Below are 17,316 nucleotides of genomic sequence, written 5' to 3'. Positions count from 1 at the left end.
ATGGGTCGATGTACATCTTACAAACTTGCAGAGCTTATGAGTAGTTATTATTTTGTGACAGATCTGTTCATTTAAATACAGGTTGTATTGGCCAAATTTTGTAACTTTAATATAGATAAAAGCGAATGAGTGCCAAATGTCGTGGAGCACGACAAAGGGCAGGTGTTGCCTGTGACGGCAGGTACGATGTCTCATAAAATGGAGACAGCGAAGACTCATAATTGTGATATGAATGTATAGCTGATGGTGTACCATGCTAAATGTTTTACCTGAAAAGGGAAAAGTGCAAATTTTGTCTCAATTTCAAATTTGAAAACCAAGTTTATTGTATGTATTTGTATGTCCATATGTAACCTATATATGAGTATGCAGTGAAGGTCTTCTAATGCTCTCTTTTCAAGTGACTATAAAAAGCCATTTTTGTTTCATATGTTAGATTGTAGGAAGGAGCTCATGGGCATGTCCATTACGATGCATTCCTCAGTAAAAAAACGACTTCATTCCACCACATACTGTTTTGCTATTCTCAGATCCCAGCTGTGCCCATAGAAGAAAAATAAATACAATGGAATGAGCAATGCTGGAAACCATCCCGTTGCTCATTTACAGTAAAGCAGGTTCTCCTTTTTTTAAACTTACCTACTTGTACTACTACTACATACTTAACTTTAATTAGGCTTTGCCAGATGAATGTTATGTTGGCAACAATGTATTTTGTTTTTTATTTTCAAACAGACATCCAAGAATAACAGGTATTGGTTATGTACCTTTTCAGTGTGCTTTATTGTTCATTTTATTGTATTTATCTGTTCAAAGAAGCAGCTGAGAAAGGCACAAGTGACCCACATCCCCATGTATCAACAAGTTTTGGTTTTGTTCATATGGGGTGGGTTTCATTTGGTGTCTGTAGCTGATCAAACTGCCCAGGATAAATGGCTTTCTGTGTGGACATAGTTATGTTTCCCATCTTTGCATAAAACCAGAAATCAATAATGTGATTAATTTAAGAATTTTACGAATTGCTTTTGCAGGTGAATATGACCTTTTCAGCATGCACTCGGTGTTTGCCTGTCTGTAACCAGTTTTAATGGTTTGATGTACAGAGAGCATGGTCCCTGTTAGTACTAGAATTTTCCAGCAAACTGTAAATAGATGCCTTACATAGTTGTCATGTCTTGTTGTGTTGCTCTGTCTGTCATGTTTTATGGTTATCTGATTATCATTGTATCAAAAGAGGAGATTCACAAATAAAGCAGAGCTTTTATTGTTTCTACTTTATTTAATGTCGGTAATGTAAGTCCCGAGGAGCTTAAGTAAACCTCATCTTAATAATTGATTTAGTCGTAACAGAACACAGGTAGATAGACAATGGATTACGTCACAAAACTGTTTTGCCACGGTTTGTCTCTTTTCCTTTTTTCCTCCCCGAATGCTGAAGGTCTACATGAAACCTGATTAACTGAATTTTCCAGTTTTCCACAGAATTTTGCACAGTGGCTGGTAGTTCAAAGCCTCTCAGCCGTGGTGTTCACAATCCACTTGCCTTACGCCACTGACAAGATTAAAAAAAAAAAATAATAATAATAATAAGTTTGCGGCTAAATAATGAAGGATTCCCTCTTTCTTTGGCAAATGTTCTTTTTCATTCCTAAGGCACCCGGATCCTTTTCTGCCATAGTATCTGTCTCATGGGGATAAGTCTGAAAATCTATCTGGATTATATAAAGTTCACAATTTAGTGGCGATTGAAATTGTTTTATATCTTTGATTAAAGCCCTAAGAGTTCCCAATTATCAAATAACTGAGGTCTAATTATAAGCTCTGCCATACCAGAGACGGCTCAGCTGATTTGGTTTAGTTGTTAGCAACTGAGCCAGTCTCAAAGACTCAAGCCACTCATGTCACAGTGGAAAAATACAGCAAGAAAGTGCCATGCCTGGGGGTTGTGTGTGTGTGTGTGTGTGTGTGTGTTTTTTTTTTTTTTTTTTTTTTTTTTTTTTTTAACAAGGCAATGGTTGAGTTTGAGCCACTTCGCCAAGTGCAGGACAGGGGGGAGGGAGAATCGACTCATTGCGTGTAGCAGGGAAAAATCCAAATGCTTATTTGTTTCCTGTCGTCGCTCTGCTCATGACATCTTGTCTTTGTGGTGTCCCTATGGTGAGCCCTGGCTGAGAGGAATACTGATCACCTTGTTGTTGCTGCAAACATCCTCGGGGAGAAAGGGCTTTGTAATGGAGGTGTAAGTACTTTGCTGTGTATTTACTGAGTGCTATTTTTGAAATCTAATTTGTTTTTCTTCTCACAAATTGTGGCTCTGGAAAAATAAAAACAAACGTTCCATTCCTGCTGATTCTGCATGCTAAGTTTCAACAATAAATAAATAAAGTGTATATGAGGACCATTACTCATCAGTAATGGTCAGCTGGTGAGTTTTCGTTTTTTTTTTTTTAATCTCTGTGCATGGACTGGAACAGTGGTAGTCTGGCTATCTCCTGTCTGGCTGCAGACTTGACTCCAGGCTTGAGTTAAAGCCACACAGTATCTTTGACGCTTCTGTGTCCGTGTGTGTGTGTGTGTGTGTGTGTGTGTGAACATGAAAAGGGAATTCCCTAAAAGAAGCTGCCCCGAAGGGACTCTGGACAACAGTGCGGTGAAGAAAGGCCAACTGCTCCTAGACCGTGGCCAGTGGGCGAACAAGCTGGAGTTCCTGCTGGCCGTGGCAGGAACCTTGGTGGGGCTGGGGAACCTCTGGCGGTTTCCTTATTTGTGTTACAAAAACGGAGGAGGTAAGCGAGATCCTGAGAGTCCACAACTGTTTAAAGGCAAAAAAAAACAAAAAACAACAACTTGCACGTGTTGTATCCGGCAAGGTCACATAACTCGTTCCGCGACCCTAATCCCAACAAATGAGGAAGTTAAACATGACAGAACGGACATGGATCTGGAGGCTTTGTGTTTTCTGAACCCACCTCGATAAGTCTCTCAAGTCACAAAGTCATTTCCTTCGCCTTTGTTTGACTTTTTGATCCTTTCGGATCCAAAAATAGATGAGTGTGGGAGAGACTTTTTTTTTTTTTTTTTTCATTCCACAATTCCTTCAAAATAATTGATGAAATTTGGATTGTTTGTTTGAATATGAGGAAAAAGTCTCCTTTTCACAGATGAGGTTTTTTTTTATATTGTTGTAATTTTAAAAGCTGTGGCAAATATCGAAGGTGTCGGGGCATAAAACAATGGATCAGATGTTACTGGGAGGGATGGGGAAACCAGGACTGGTAAATGTTACAACTTTTTATTTTTTACTCTTTATTCAAAGTTTATTTTTTTATTTCCTTGAAATGAGAGTACGCCGGGCAGACGCCTTCCAGTGATGATGTTCCATTTAGAAAAACATGTTCAAGCATAAAATATTTAAGAGTTAATTCGATGGACGGGGAAGGTACGGGGTGTTTGAGGGGCGCATCAGTTGGTAAGATTGGGGAGGCGGGCCTTTTTATTTTCTATTATTATTTATTTGTTTGTATATTTGTTTGTTTGTTTGTTTGTTTGTTTTTGAAAATGAGACGTCAGGTATTTGGACAATCCCTTACTTGTGATACGGTGTTAGCTGACTGTTAGAACAATGACCGTTTTATCTGGAAAGATCCTGGGGCATTAAGGAGGGTGACGTGGGCAGATAACTGTCATCTTTAAATCGCTGATTGCCACAGGGAGGATGAACTGTGTGAAACTTTCACATGAACTTAATTACTCAATAGTTTTCCTTGGATTATTAAGTGCATATTTGGGCAAAGGCTTGTGATCTGCATAAGTCCCCCAAGGCCAATTTTGATCCATTCCGGTAGACACTTCCTGGATTTAAAAATGGCATACTACATACTATGTACTTCATTCTACATACTACGTACTTCATACTACATACTATGTACTTCATACCACATACTATGTACTTCATACTACATACTATGTACTTCATACCACATACTATGTATTTCATACTACATACTATGGTGCCATTTCTTATTCATGGCGGTGACTCACTGAAACCATAAAAAAAGGAAGTCATGAACTCAAAGTAAATATTTAACACCATTTAAAAAAAACCCATATGCTGTCATTTAGTCCATTTTAAGTTGTTCTAGATTCTGACAGCAGGCCTCCACTCGCAAAAAAAAAAAAATGCGAAACAAGTTTTCTTCGACTTTGAGGAATAATTGAAGCTTCTGAGATCTTCCCGTATTTTCTAATCAAGTTGTTTTTATTGGCGTCGCCACACTGAGTATGACACTGTTGTTAGCAGACAAAACAACAGCGATTCAACCATGAGTCATCATATCACTGCTGCAGTGCACTTCGCGTCTGAGAGGCCATCACAACACAAGCAGCCTCAGATGAGTCGGCCCAGTCAAATTCAACTCGCCAAATACCCAAAACCACCGTTCGGGACACACACGTGGCCTCTCACTTGATTTGCAAATCCGATAGATGCAAATCCCGCGTCGGGGCGCAGACACGACCCTGATCAACCTAAAGCGACATCATTCTAATCCTCCTTTAACCTGAGGCGTGTTGTTCACAGGCGCCTTCCTGATTCCATACGTGCTGTTCCTGCTGTCGTGCGGAATCCCCATGTTCCTCCTGGAGACGGCCATGGGCCAGTATACATCCCAGGGCTGCATCACATGCTGGAGGCACTTCTGTCCTCTGTTCGAAGGTTCACCTCTCCTCCCCGCTGTTCCTTGACCGATACCATGTTGTCTATGTAATGTGCGATATTAAATTTGATCATTGAGTTTGACGTTTTTTGAATATAAAAATGTATTTATCTTGAGACAGTTTTCTCATGTGGCCCTGGAACCGTCAAGTCTGGTTGTATTTTTTCTGCTAGGGATTCATTTCAGACGTTTTATGCAGATTTGTTGTCGTCGTCGTTGTTGTTGTTTTAGCGTAAGCACCATATATGCAATTCACATGTGCTATGGGTTTTTAATGTGATAAATAAATCAAATAAAAATCACATCCAAATCGCATAAAAAAAAGGAATTTTGTTTTGTACAGAACGATTTGCACATCAGTTTATTGAGGAGCTTATGTGCTGTTTTATTATGGACGGTTGTGGCTCTTTTTATTAAAAGGCTGTTTGAATATTGCTTCTCAGGGATCGGTTATGCCACCCAGATCGTGATTGCATACGCGGCGGTGTCGTACATCATCATCCAGGCCTGGGCCTTCTTCTACCTGTTCTCGTCTTTTAGCAGCGAGGTTCCCTGGGCCAGCTGCAGGAACGACTGGAACACAGGTAGGGAAGGCACGGGAGGTTAGATCGGGTTTATTCTGCCTTATCTGGATGTCTTTTCTTTGCTCGTTTTAAAACACAGCAAAGGCCCATGTATGTGGATCATTTTCTGAATTTCATAGACTGTTCTAGTCATGCCTCTCTACCTGCTGGGTCATAATACCACAATTACTAGTGATTTTATCAAATGTTTCTTTATTGTTTCTAAATGTCTTATGAAAACAACAATAGTCATTCCCAAAATATTCTCAAATTGTAATTTATTTGTCAAAGAATATAGCAATACACTACTACGGTACTCCTCACTTTACAAGTCCCGTTCCTAGGACCAGGTCGTTAAGTGAATTAGTGGATAAGTGAGGACTTGTGTTATTTCACGGTAAGGGGGCATGGCCATTGTGAATGCTAGTGTAGTGAATACTGACAGACTGCGGGAACCACACTGAGACTGAGAACGGGTATGAGATTTATACAGTTTATATAGTGTATATAGTGTGTGTATATATATATATATATATATATATATATATATATATATATAGTATATACAGTGTATATACTATATAAAGTGTATATAGTATATAATGTATATACAGTATAGTGTATATAGTATATATAGTGTATATAGTATTTAAAGTGTATATATAGTATATATAATGTATATAGTGTATGTAGTATATAAAGGGTGATGCGTGATGAGATGCTTGACGCTGAGACGTTGTGGTATTGTACGCAACGTACAACACAGACTGGTCAGAGAGCTGGTCGTAAGTCCAAACAGTCATTAAACACTGCAGGAACCACACTGAGACTGAGAACGGTGATGAGATTTATACAGTCTATATAGTTTATATAGTGTATATAGTGTATATATATAGTATATACAGTGTATATACTATATATAGTGTATTTAGTATAACATGTATATATAGTGCAATATAGTATATATATATATATATATATATATATAGTATATACAGTGTATTTAGTATATAATGTATATATAGTATATATAGTGTATAAATAGTGTATGTAGTATATAAAGGGTGATGCGTGATGAGATGCTTGACGCTGAGACGTTGCGGTACAACACAGACTGGTCGGAGAGCTGGTCGTGAGTCCAAACAGTCATTAAACAGGTAGGTGGTTCAGTGAGGAGTACCTGTATTAGATCATGTCATGTTTTTTCACAGGTGTCCGGAGGCTGCTGAACTTTGTTGTCCCGTTGAAGTATTCTAAATTGTTGTTCTAGGACGGGAATAGAAATGTTATAGAAAGCCATATTATTGTTTGTTAGTAGTCCCGTAGAGCAAGTCCTTAACACAATAATGTACATTCCAAAACTGAAGCAGTTAAATTGGCCAGTTAACTGTAAAGATGTGTTCAGGACAGTTTGCTGAGGTCTTCAGCTTTTCTACTATACCGTAATCGAAGAAAATACTTTTGTATGAAAGATTTGCTTCGTTTTTGACTTTCATAAGAAATACCCAAATCCTCTTGTCTTTTAGATGCCTGCGTAGAATTTGATAAAAGAAATGCATCGTCCAACTGGACGGCACCTTTAAACTCAACATCACCAGCGACCGAATTTTGGGAGTAAGTAATATGTACATTTTCCTTTTGAAATTAACTTCATACCTTCTGAAATTGTTCTTATTTTAAAGTGATAATGATAAAAGTGATGATAATGACAGCTTTTCGACTCTACTTCATATAATTTTTTTTTCTCATTCCCGTATTTGTCCTTACTGTATGAATCAATCTGCCATAACAAGACTACGCACAAAAATCGAACTTGTTCCTATTTGTGGACCGTATCTCTCTTCTTAGCAGAATTGTTGATGATTCTCCCAGAGCGGGCCCGCCATTGACAACCCCGGGAACTGAATTTTGTCTTAAGTTGAGATTGACAGCGACAGGGAAGCATGAAAAAAAAAGTTGCATTTCCATTTGAGTCCAGCGTTAATTTAGTTCGTTTAGTCAGTTTAGTTAATTTGGGACTGGTTCTTGACAACAAGCCCTGATTGGGCTATTGGGTTGAAGTTATTTCAAATAAAGTATGTAGTAGTCTGTATACATTTGCAAAGTAGTGAGTGTGTTGCGATCATTATTCCAAAAGCTCCCACTTCTCAAGCTTCTCTCCTATGGCTTCAGACAGAACAAACATTAGTTTGTTTGGGGTTATTTAAAATACTAAAACAAAAACAAAGTCTTATGGCAAGGCTGCTTTTTAACTTTTTCGTACTGTTTCACTCTCTCAGTTTCTTTTTTGGGATATCCGTAGTTTTATTTCTTTCAGGTAATCCCTGAAAGTTTTCATGCTTGGTTTCCATTTTTTTCTCTTCGATGGAAACAGAAACATTGAATTTCTTTTCAGGAGACAAGTACTGAAAATATCCGATGGGATTGAGGAAATTGGCAGCCTCAGGTGGGAGTTGGCCTTATGTCTCCTACTTGCTTGGATACTGTGCTACTTCTGTGTTTGGAAGGGAGTGAAGTCTACTGGAAAGGTAGAACCTTGAACAGAGAAAATGAGAAAGAAGTTAGAATGAGAATTGATGTGTGTGCGTGCGGTGGCGTGTAGCGACGTGTAGATGATCGAATGTGTGGATTGCAGTGAGTGGTGTTGATGGATTTGTTTGCGTGTCCTTTGTTACATAAAGACATTTAAGAGGGCATTGGAATGAAGCAGGACAATGTATAATGGTTAAAAATATGTTTGATGATGGGTGTCCAAGAGTTAAGTTTAGAGTTAAATTGCACAAGTAATGCAGTTACCTGCATCTCTCCAACTATCCCTCACTGAAAAAAAAAAATCATTGGATTGGAGTCATTGGATTAACTTAAAAAAAAAAAAATGAATTTCTTTCCCTTTTCTTTTTTCTTGACATAAAATGTACTTGTTAATATCTCAATTTCAAGTTGAGAACACCTAAAATATTTCCGTATAATTTTAGTGCTGTTGGACTCATTTGGTGGCATTTGTCAATGCACTGTGCTATTTCACATTCTACCCAAAGTCTTTAAATATATTTCAAAAATTGTGTTTTCTTTCTTAGAGTTTATTATTACAGCACAACTTCCAAAAATTAACGGAACCTTGACATTTCCAATTGCAATGACGATGGATAGAAGAGGTGAATTGTGGTAACAACAGAAACAAAATGCAGCTTCTTCTCTTTTCCAGGTGGTGTACTTCACCGCCACCTTTCCTTATGCCATGCTGCTGGTTCTGTTAGTCAGAGGCCTCACTTTGCCCGGAGCCAAGGACGGCCTGGCCTTCTATCTCTATCCTGACCCAATAAGGTTGCTCGACCCTCAAGTAAGTAACAAGGCACCGAGTCGAACCTCGCCACTGGCACACAGGGGCCTTTTTCAGTGGGAATTTCAAGGGAATGGACTTTCTCACATGTACAAACTCTAATCGTGGCTCCGACTGCAACGAGTCTGCCTTTGCCCGCAGGTGTGGATGGACGCTGGTGCCCAGGTGCTTTTCTCTTTTGGCATTTGTCAGGGGAGCCTGACTGCCCTGGGAAGCTACAACCAGTATAACAATGATTGCTACAAGTATGTCGATATTTATGTTTTCAGATGTATTTCTCCCTGTGTGCACCATCCATCAACTGCACCCAGGGGCTCAAAAACGTTTTTGTTTCTCTTAATGTCATTCCTTATCGTCCTCTCCCACAATTTAACATGTACAGATAAACAAATAGCGGACACGCGCCGAATGCACTGTGATATGATGCGAGTGTTTCTCTCTTCCAGGGACACTTTTATTCTGTGTTTGGTGAACGGTGCCTCCAGCTTTGTGGCTGGCTTTGCCATCTTCTCCGTGTTGGGCTTCATGTCCTATGAACAGGGACTGCCCATTTCTGAAGTGGCAGCTACCGGTGAGAGAAATGATGTGGGAAATATATTTAACAAGTTCAAGTCATTTTAGGGGTTGTACTTACACAAGCTTAATCTTGACCGCAGGACCTGGCTTGGCGTTCATCGCCTATCCTCGGGCAGTGGCCATGATGCCTCTCCCTCAGCTGTGGGCGATATGCTTCTTCGTTATGGTTATCTTACTCGGTGCAGACACACAGGTGAGCTAAGAATGGATTGTACAAAAAAAAAACAAAGGAAAAAAAACAACCTATAAATGTCCCCACACCTGAAGCGTTACGGCCGGATTGTTTCCTGGACAGTTTAATGCTCACTAGTTCATGACCTGTTCACAGTTTGTCAGTCTCGAGTGCCTGATGACATCGGTGACAGACATGTTCCCTGCGGTGTTTCGACGAGGCTACCGCCGGGAGTTGCTGCTGCTGTGTCTCTGCTCCGTCTGCTTTCTGCTCGGCCTCCTCCTGGTGACACAGGTACGAACAGCGGAACCCAGCACCACCACCACCCCCACCGCCTCGCTGGTTCATTTCCCCAGTTATATCCTCCCACCAATTAGGAGCAATGTGGGGGGAAATCCTCATTCACATGGGTCGTCCCTTTCTCTCCTTGCAGGGAGGATTATACTTTCTTCAGCTTTTTGACCATTATGTTTGCAGTGGCAACAATCTCCTTCTTCTTTCAGTCTGCCAATCAATAGCAATTGGTTGGATATATGGTAAGTTCTTACATTTATCTATCATTATCAGAGATCAGAGATGAGAATACATACACTACTCACAAAAAGTTCGGGATATTTGGCTTTTGGGTGAAATTTCAGGATGAACCTAAAATGCACTATAACCTTTACAGGTGAACTTAATTTGACCTTCTCTAAACTTTTGAATGCACATGTCCAACTGTTCAATGTTTCAGTACTTTTTGCACAACTTGCTGACTCTAACAAGGAGCTGAACGGCAAAATTCACAACAGGTGTTTGATCCATGAATCGACCAATACATTTCCTGGTTCGATTAGAATTGGTATTTAAACAGTCCTCTTCATCATGCTGTTCACATTTTGACATCATGAGACCAAGACGACACCTAACAATTGATCAACAGTACCTCGCCACTGTGAGGCTTTAAACAGGATGTTCTCAGAGGGAAGTGGCCACTGAGCTTAGAGTGTCACAGAGTGTCATCAGCAGGTTGTAACAGAGATACAGAGACTGGAAGAGTCACAGAAAAGCATAGAAGTGGACGTCCTTTGGCCACATCCCACACTGACGAGCGCTTCATTGTGAACATTGCCCTGCGGAACCGGATGATGAATGCTACTCAACTCCAGGCACATTTAACCGACATTTTTTGTTGTGGTAAACCCACCACTGTTGTTGGCTTTTGTTTCAATAAATTGTTTGAGATGAGGAAATCACCATTGCATGCTTCTACTTAAATGCCCTACTTTCATGATGTAATATCACTGTAGCTTGAACTTTTACATTTTCCATAAATGTCACCTGAAAGCCAAATATCCCTAACTTTTTGTGAGTAGTGTATATACATGTGATATTTCACCTTTTTATTTTTAATACATTTGCAAAAATTTCTAAACCTTTTTCGCTTTGTCATTATGGGGTGTTGGTGTATGGTGTGTAGATTGATGAGGAAAAAAAGGAATTTAATCCATTTTGGAATAAGGCTGTAACATAACAATGTTAGGAAGTGAAGGGGTGTGAATACTTTCCGGATGCACTGTATATATAGTGTATATAGTGTATGTAGTATATAAAGGGTGACGCATGATGAGATGCTTGACGCTGAGACGCCGCGCACGCCGTGGTATTGTGCACAGTGACAATACAGACTAGTCAGAGAGCTGGTCGTAAGTCTGAATGGTCGTTAACAGCTAGGTTGTTAAGTGAGGAGTACCTGTATTTGTGTTATTTGTCATAAAGTTGTGATCTTCCTTTCAATTCAAATCAGTCAATCAAATACATTTTCATAATTCCTTTCAAATAGCCATTGGCTCGGTATTTAAAGTATGGTCCCTCCATTTCTAAGTTGATATTTCCAATAGCTCCTTGCCCTGAGAGTGGTGTGAACAGTGTTCGATTCCATTGGCATTGTGTAAAGCTAGTAATGCTCTATACAATTTACAACCATAAATTGAAATGAATCTCTGGAATTCACAGGTCACTACATCTACAATATACAGTACGTGAATACATTCCCACGGGCGATTACTTGGCAAATATTTTACCTGATTACAAGTTAAAGTATCAATTAAGTTAATAACTCAAATATGAGTAAAAAAGTTTTCACAAACTCTGGGTTACTTTAAAACACGTAATTGTTTTCTCCTGTAATAGCGGTGTTCAAAAGAAAACACAAAGCCCCGTCAAACATTTGTGTCAAAGCATTAAGCAGCAGAATGCTCAAAGAGACATTCCAAAGAAATAAAAAAATGACAAGCCATTGATTTTTGCATTGGTCTTCGTTGAGTCTGTTTGATGGGATAAAATGTTGACTAATGAAGACCAACTTTAAAAATTCTTACATTTTTTCTTACATCTTACATTCCATTTTTTTTAAGCCCTAAATTCTTAAATTCTTACGAAAACAAGACTCAATATAAGAGTTGAGCAATTGTAAATTGTATGGTGTTGAGTCTCTCAACACCTTTTTTTCGTAGGTTTCACAAATATGAATCCCAAACAGAACAGTACGACGTTATTCTGTTATAAACAAAGGACAGCGGCAAAGTATTGTTAAGAGTCGAGGAAGTTGATATGGCCCATAAAATAGTTGAAACTGAATAAGGCTTTTAGTCCAGATCATTTGAGCAATGGCATACTATAACCCTGTGATGCTCCACCGGCTCGGGTTTTCGGTAATTGATCTAATTGTTCGTCGACGGAGCGTACTGCGCAGTGCCAGAGCTGTGGAAGTCACACTGTCTGCCACGTAACAACCCCAGGTTCTGTGTTGCCGTATGTTTGGAATGTCCGCTGCGTTCACAAATTAAACAGAGTGCACAGGCTACAGTGGATCCTTTTTAGTTTGCTCACACAACAGGAAATTGGAGCCGCCAATGCAATCCTGACACTGTTCCACCATGTTCATTATCACCTGGACGTCCGAGTACGGAGGCAAAGCCGGTCTCACGCTTTTTCCGCGCTCATAGCCACGAAAAGGATTGAATCGTGTCCCGGAGCGCGATTGTCTGACATTTTTCCGTGCTCCACAAAACAAAATTATAACCAATTCAATCAATTCTCGCCCAACCTTGAATTTGATGGACCGTTCAATAGAGAAAAAAAGCAAATCCGGCATCCCGCCTATATTCGCGCTCGTCAGAACGAAATTTAAACCCATGCATTTTAAATTTGAATACACCCGTGCCACCCAAAAAATGTCGGACAAACGTGCTCCGGGACATTTCAACAGATTAATTTTCGCGACTATGAGCACGAAAAAGTGTGAGACAAGGTTGATAGAGGTCAGTGCCATTCCATCAGTGTCAAATCTACTAGTTCACCACAGTACAAATATCTGGTACAATCTCAAATGACAAACAGACCTTTGAAGCCCACTGTGATGGAGTAGATACCAAACACCAGTCAAGGCTGTTTTTACGTAACGATTTTCCATTTCTGTAGTGATGATTTTTCCCAAATGAGTTGAATGTTCTTATGAGATCTATCATCTAATTCTTGCATTCAATAGCTTCACTTTTGATGGCACAATTGAACAATCTCCATTTAATGTCCAGGCGGAGATCGTCTCTATGACAACATTGAAGACATGGTTGGCTATCGTCCTGGGCCAATAATGAAATATTGTTGGCGTTATGTGACTCCTGCAGTTTGTCTGGTAAGTAGCCGTGTTGTTCTATTTAGCAGAATTCTATTCCATGTAAATAATGAAAAATAGGAAAAAAAAAAAGTCATCTCAATTATTTTAGATGAAATATATTTGCATCAGTATTTTATTTTACTTTAATATTATGGAACATTTAATTTCTCGGGTTTTGAATCACAGAAACAACCAAAGACAAATTAGTGAATAGTTTTGACGTCATAAGATTTTTATAAATGTATACATTTACTAATCGTTTTTCTCTTATTTTCCAAATGATGATGAAGCTTACCATCAACTGAATGCTTATGTTATATTCAGGGAACTATGTTTGATTGTCCCCCTCCATATTCTTAAAAGTGACTTTAAACTCGATTCCATTCTTGCATGAAATAGCGTGATCATTTTGCTTCCTTCAGGGCACCTTTGTCTTTTCATTGGTAAAGTACAATCCTCTGAAGTTCAACAAAACCTATGTGTATCCAAACTGGGCCTACGCGTTGGGCTGGTGCCTCGGACTCTTCTGCGTGTTCGTGGTGCCCTTGTGGGTCATCTTCAAGGTCTCCCAAATGAAAGGGAATATATGGCAGGTATGTTCCCTTAAAGACATCTATACTTTTTAAATATAATCGAATTGGATCACAAGCAGAAGCAGTCATTTGTATAATGCTTAGGATCTCCCTCATTTGGTGTTTTAACCCCAAGGTCCTACTACTGGGCTGCATGATAAAAATAAGATATGAGATGCAACAATGGTCACCGGAGGTACCACGTTTTATCACCAGTGTTAAAATGTACGCAAAGTATCTTCATTTCCCTTCCGCAGACCCGCTGAAGTGAATCAGGGTTATTTATCCTGTGGTAGCGTGATATATTACATGGACACAAATTATTAACGTGTGGGAACACAATCCTTATGTTGTGGCCACGCCTTACTGGCGTGTGGGAATAAGATCGGTATGTTGTGGGAACATGATCTGTTTCTTTTTTTTATTTTTATTTATTTATTTATTTATTTTTAACCTGTGCTGTCAGCATCCTGGACATACAACACGTATTTGTATGCCATTGCATCTAAGACAGAGTTAGTCTGCAAGTGGAGGTCAAGTTCTGAACCTGCAATGCAACTCTTTATTAATACTTAAATCATCAAGAACTGCTGCAATAACTCTGTCCTGTGGATGACCTATAGGATGACAAGAGCACAGTTTTTGGTTATAGAGAACCACATGATCTGTTTCTTATTTTCAGGGTATTTTATATAATTTTTAATTTGCAATTTCCCTCTGGGGGTCAACAAAGTATCGGTCTATATAAGATAAGCCTTCGTTGCACGCTGACAACGTAAAGTCAGTGGTTGTACCGCATCTTTGTTTTTAGACGAGGCACACTTGTCACTTTTGTAAAGATGTTACCTTTGGCCAGAGGTCTCCATACCTACTGACTAACATGCTGCTGTATCTGATTTTAATGTTTTTTTTTTTAGCTTTTACAATTAAGTTCATAATGACTTCTGCTGCAAGATGAGTCATTTCAAACTGGCTTGCAGGTTTGCACTAGCCAAAGTCCTATTAGACTATAGCCTTGTTTACAATATTAACAAAGGACAAATACTGAAGCTCGCCCTGGTTTTGATGTAATTTAATTTCACCGCTGGTAAAGCTATTTGTACTTTATTTCTTTATTTCATTGGTTTTAGACTCCACAACATAGCCCCTGAGCAGTTGGGGCTATCTTCTTACAAATATGATGCTTATGTAACATACATAGATCGTTCGTGACTTTCCACTTGATTGGAGATTACACAGATAACACTGTGGCTCCTGAAACTATTACCAAAATGCCTTAAAGCCCCCCTCGAGATGACAGCTCCATTTGCATGAAATGAAAAATGGGAATGAAGTCAGTAACTAAGCATCACATAATAACCAATGATAAACAAAGCAGATGCTCACCAACATAACTATATTGCTGTTTTAGTGATAACCAAGTGATACCATTTTAACAGGAGCTTAAACTTTAAAACTTTTGGTGCTCAGTTATTGGTCGAAAAATGTGCTTGTGAATGTGGGGTCACTATATTGCAGCAGGGAGTGCCATAAAAACTTTTTTTTTTTTTTAATAAATGAAGCCAGTTTTAATTCATTGTATATTTAACTCAGCAGTGATAAGTATGACCACAAGTTATAGCACAGGGGTTCAATCAAAGTTTGCTTTTTGTTTTATTTAACCATGTTTTCTGAGAATACTTAACCCATTTAGCTGATTAATTCTAAATGATGTTCAGGTTGCTTATCATAAGTAATATCTAAATGTCTGACAATACTTTTCCACAGAGCATCAAGCAGCTCTGCCATCCTGAAAACATGACTCATACCACAAAGCACACACCCGAGCGATGCCCTTTGAACCCTGATAACAACTTAATTACCACCAGCAATGAATACAAGATGAACGGTGGAGTTGAGATGGAGATGCCAGTGTGACGGACAGAAGTTTTAATGTGTGTTAACAGTGATTCCATTTTTTTTTAAGCCCTAAATTATTAATTATGAGAAAGAAATCACTATATTTCTGTGATTCTGTTTTCAATTTGGAATATTATTCTATAGGCCAATATGTCTATGAAAAACAAAACATTTTACACTATAAACACTTTACAGTCAATGTGTAGTTTATTAAGGAGTGGTAATCATGAATATAAATCGTTCTTAAGAGGAGTTGCTTCCACAGGTAAGCTGTCAAAAACTGAAAAGCAAAAATATAAATTAAGATCTAATCTACATTACAAATTCAATTAAAAAAATTACCTGGGAATAATAATCCATGTGTGAGATGGCTAGAGGTTTCTGGATTTCAATTGGAGCGATGTATCACATTTGATTTAAAGGAATAAATGTACATGTAATCATTTTCTTTGCACTTTTTTTTATAATATCTTATTGCCTCCTTATGATTATAATGACAGCACTGTCGACATTCTTTAAAGGAATGTCAAAATGATAACTAATAGAGAAATTATTAATTAAACAGCAATTTGCTGAATATATATCAAATTGATCTCAGACAAGCTCTGTAACCAGTGTGATGTTATTTTATTATGCTACTGTATTACAGAAATATGCAGGTTTTAAAACCTATGTTTTACAAATAATTGAGAAAGAATGACAAAGGTTTCCCTGTAAATAGCACTTCAGAGCAAGATATAAAAGACAACTCTAATGTTGTCATGGGCTGGAACAAGTTAAATATGGTCATTACAGGTGTGGCGTATAGGAATGTTTGTTCTCTGTTTGTCTTTACCGCCTGAGGAAGGGACGATGTCAAAATGTGTATTTTTTGTATCTTGTGTTCCCCTGAATAAAGGCTTTCGTAACTCACTGGCATGTCATCTGTATAAATCTCATATGTGTAATCAAGACACTTTATAGTTGGTGAATGTTTGTAACATATACGTCACTATGAGTTATACTAAAGCAGCTTTCACAAACCAAATTAGACAAATTGTATTTCTGTGGCGCAAATAATTTGCAATTTGGTCTCCAATAACATGTCCTGCTGAATTGATAGCATGCTCCTCCAGTGTAACTCTCTCAACCCTCCTATGCAGCCAGCAGTGGGCTTGAGTTAGAAACAACTATCCTTTCACTCAATGGCCTAAGTAAGTAAAAACATGAACGCTAAAGTGTAAAATGGCAGAAAACCCCGAGAATATGACCCACATATGATCCAGGGCAATGCACCAGGGGACCAAATAAAATTTATAGTCAAAAGATTGCCATCTAGCAGCAAGAAATTTGAGAAAAGAATGCCCAATATAGAGCGTTTATTCTTTTCTGGACAGGCCGTTTAAAAAAAACAACTTTTTGGGTAGAAATAATAGTATACCCACTTCTCTAGGCACCACTTCACCACTGCCTCTATCTTAGTCTGTTGTTTTCCTCAGTTTGTGCTGGACACAGCGTTGGGACAGTTCACCAGTCAGGGGAGATCATCTGCTGGAGAAAGGTCTGCTCCTTCTTTGAGGGTGAGTTTTAACAGAACCTGATCCTGTTTTGTCTTTGTGAAAACTGCTCAATTAATTAATGCAATTGGGGCTTAAGGCAAATTACCATTGTTTATGGACGTGTCAGCTACATAGTTATTCTGGCATGGGCTTTCCTACATAGTTAAGGGCAGCGATTCCCAACCTATGGGCCGTGGTATTGCAGGTGGGCCGCCAAATCATGGGCAAAACACAAAGATTTTATTGAAAATATATATATATATATATATTAATTATAAAAACT

General features: G+C 38.7%; 1 protein-coding gene across 1 annotated transcript; it reads left to right on the top strand.

Moving 5' to 3' along the window:
- The first annotated feature begins 2,090 nt into the window (after nucleotides 1-2,090).
- slc6a11a (solute carrier family 6 member 11a) lies at nucleotides 2,091-16,380 on the top strand. Its single transcript, XM_080000359.1, has 15 exons — nucleotides 2,091-2,239; nucleotides 2,602-2,786; nucleotides 4,580-4,714; nucleotides 5,159-5,299; nucleotides 6,805-6,892; nucleotides 7,674-7,806; nucleotides 8,484-8,618; nucleotides 8,760-8,863; nucleotides 9,065-9,189; nucleotides 9,275-9,387; nucleotides 9,523-9,660; nucleotides 9,800-9,902; nucleotides 12,942-13,042; nucleotides 13,447-13,617; nucleotides 15,364-16,380. The coding sequence occupies exons 1-15, from the start codon at nucleotides 2,232-2,234 to the stop codon at nucleotides 15,511-15,513; spliced, it is 1,830 nt and encodes a 609-aa protein (XP_079856485.1). The 5' UTR covers nucleotides 2,091-2,231; the 3' UTR covers nucleotides 15,514-16,380.
- Nucleotides 16,381-17,316: the final 936 nt, after the last annotated feature.

This window comes from Zeus faber (genome assembly GCF_960531495.2).
Source record: "Zeus faber genome assembly, chromosome: 5".
NCBI classification, from domain to species: domain Eukaryota; kingdom Metazoa; phylum Chordata; class Actinopteri; order Zeiformes; family Zeidae; genus Zeus; species Zeus faber.
Note: the sequence above shows the minus strand (reverse complement) of the source record. Positions and strands in the feature narration are given on the sequence as shown.

What these genes read in the sequence shown, in the direction of transcription:
- slc6a11a (XM_080000359.1), top strand. An exon ending in CTTCTGTCCTCTGTTCGAAG is followed by an intron (nt 4,715 to 5,158) that starts GTTCACCTCTCC and finishes ATTGCTTCTCAG; the next exon opens with GGATCGGTTATGCCACCCAG. An exon ending in AGCAATTGGTTGGATATATG is followed by an intron (nt 9,903 to 12,941) that starts GTAAGTTCTTAC and finishes TTTAATGTCCAG; the next exon opens with GCGGAGATCGTCTCTATGAC.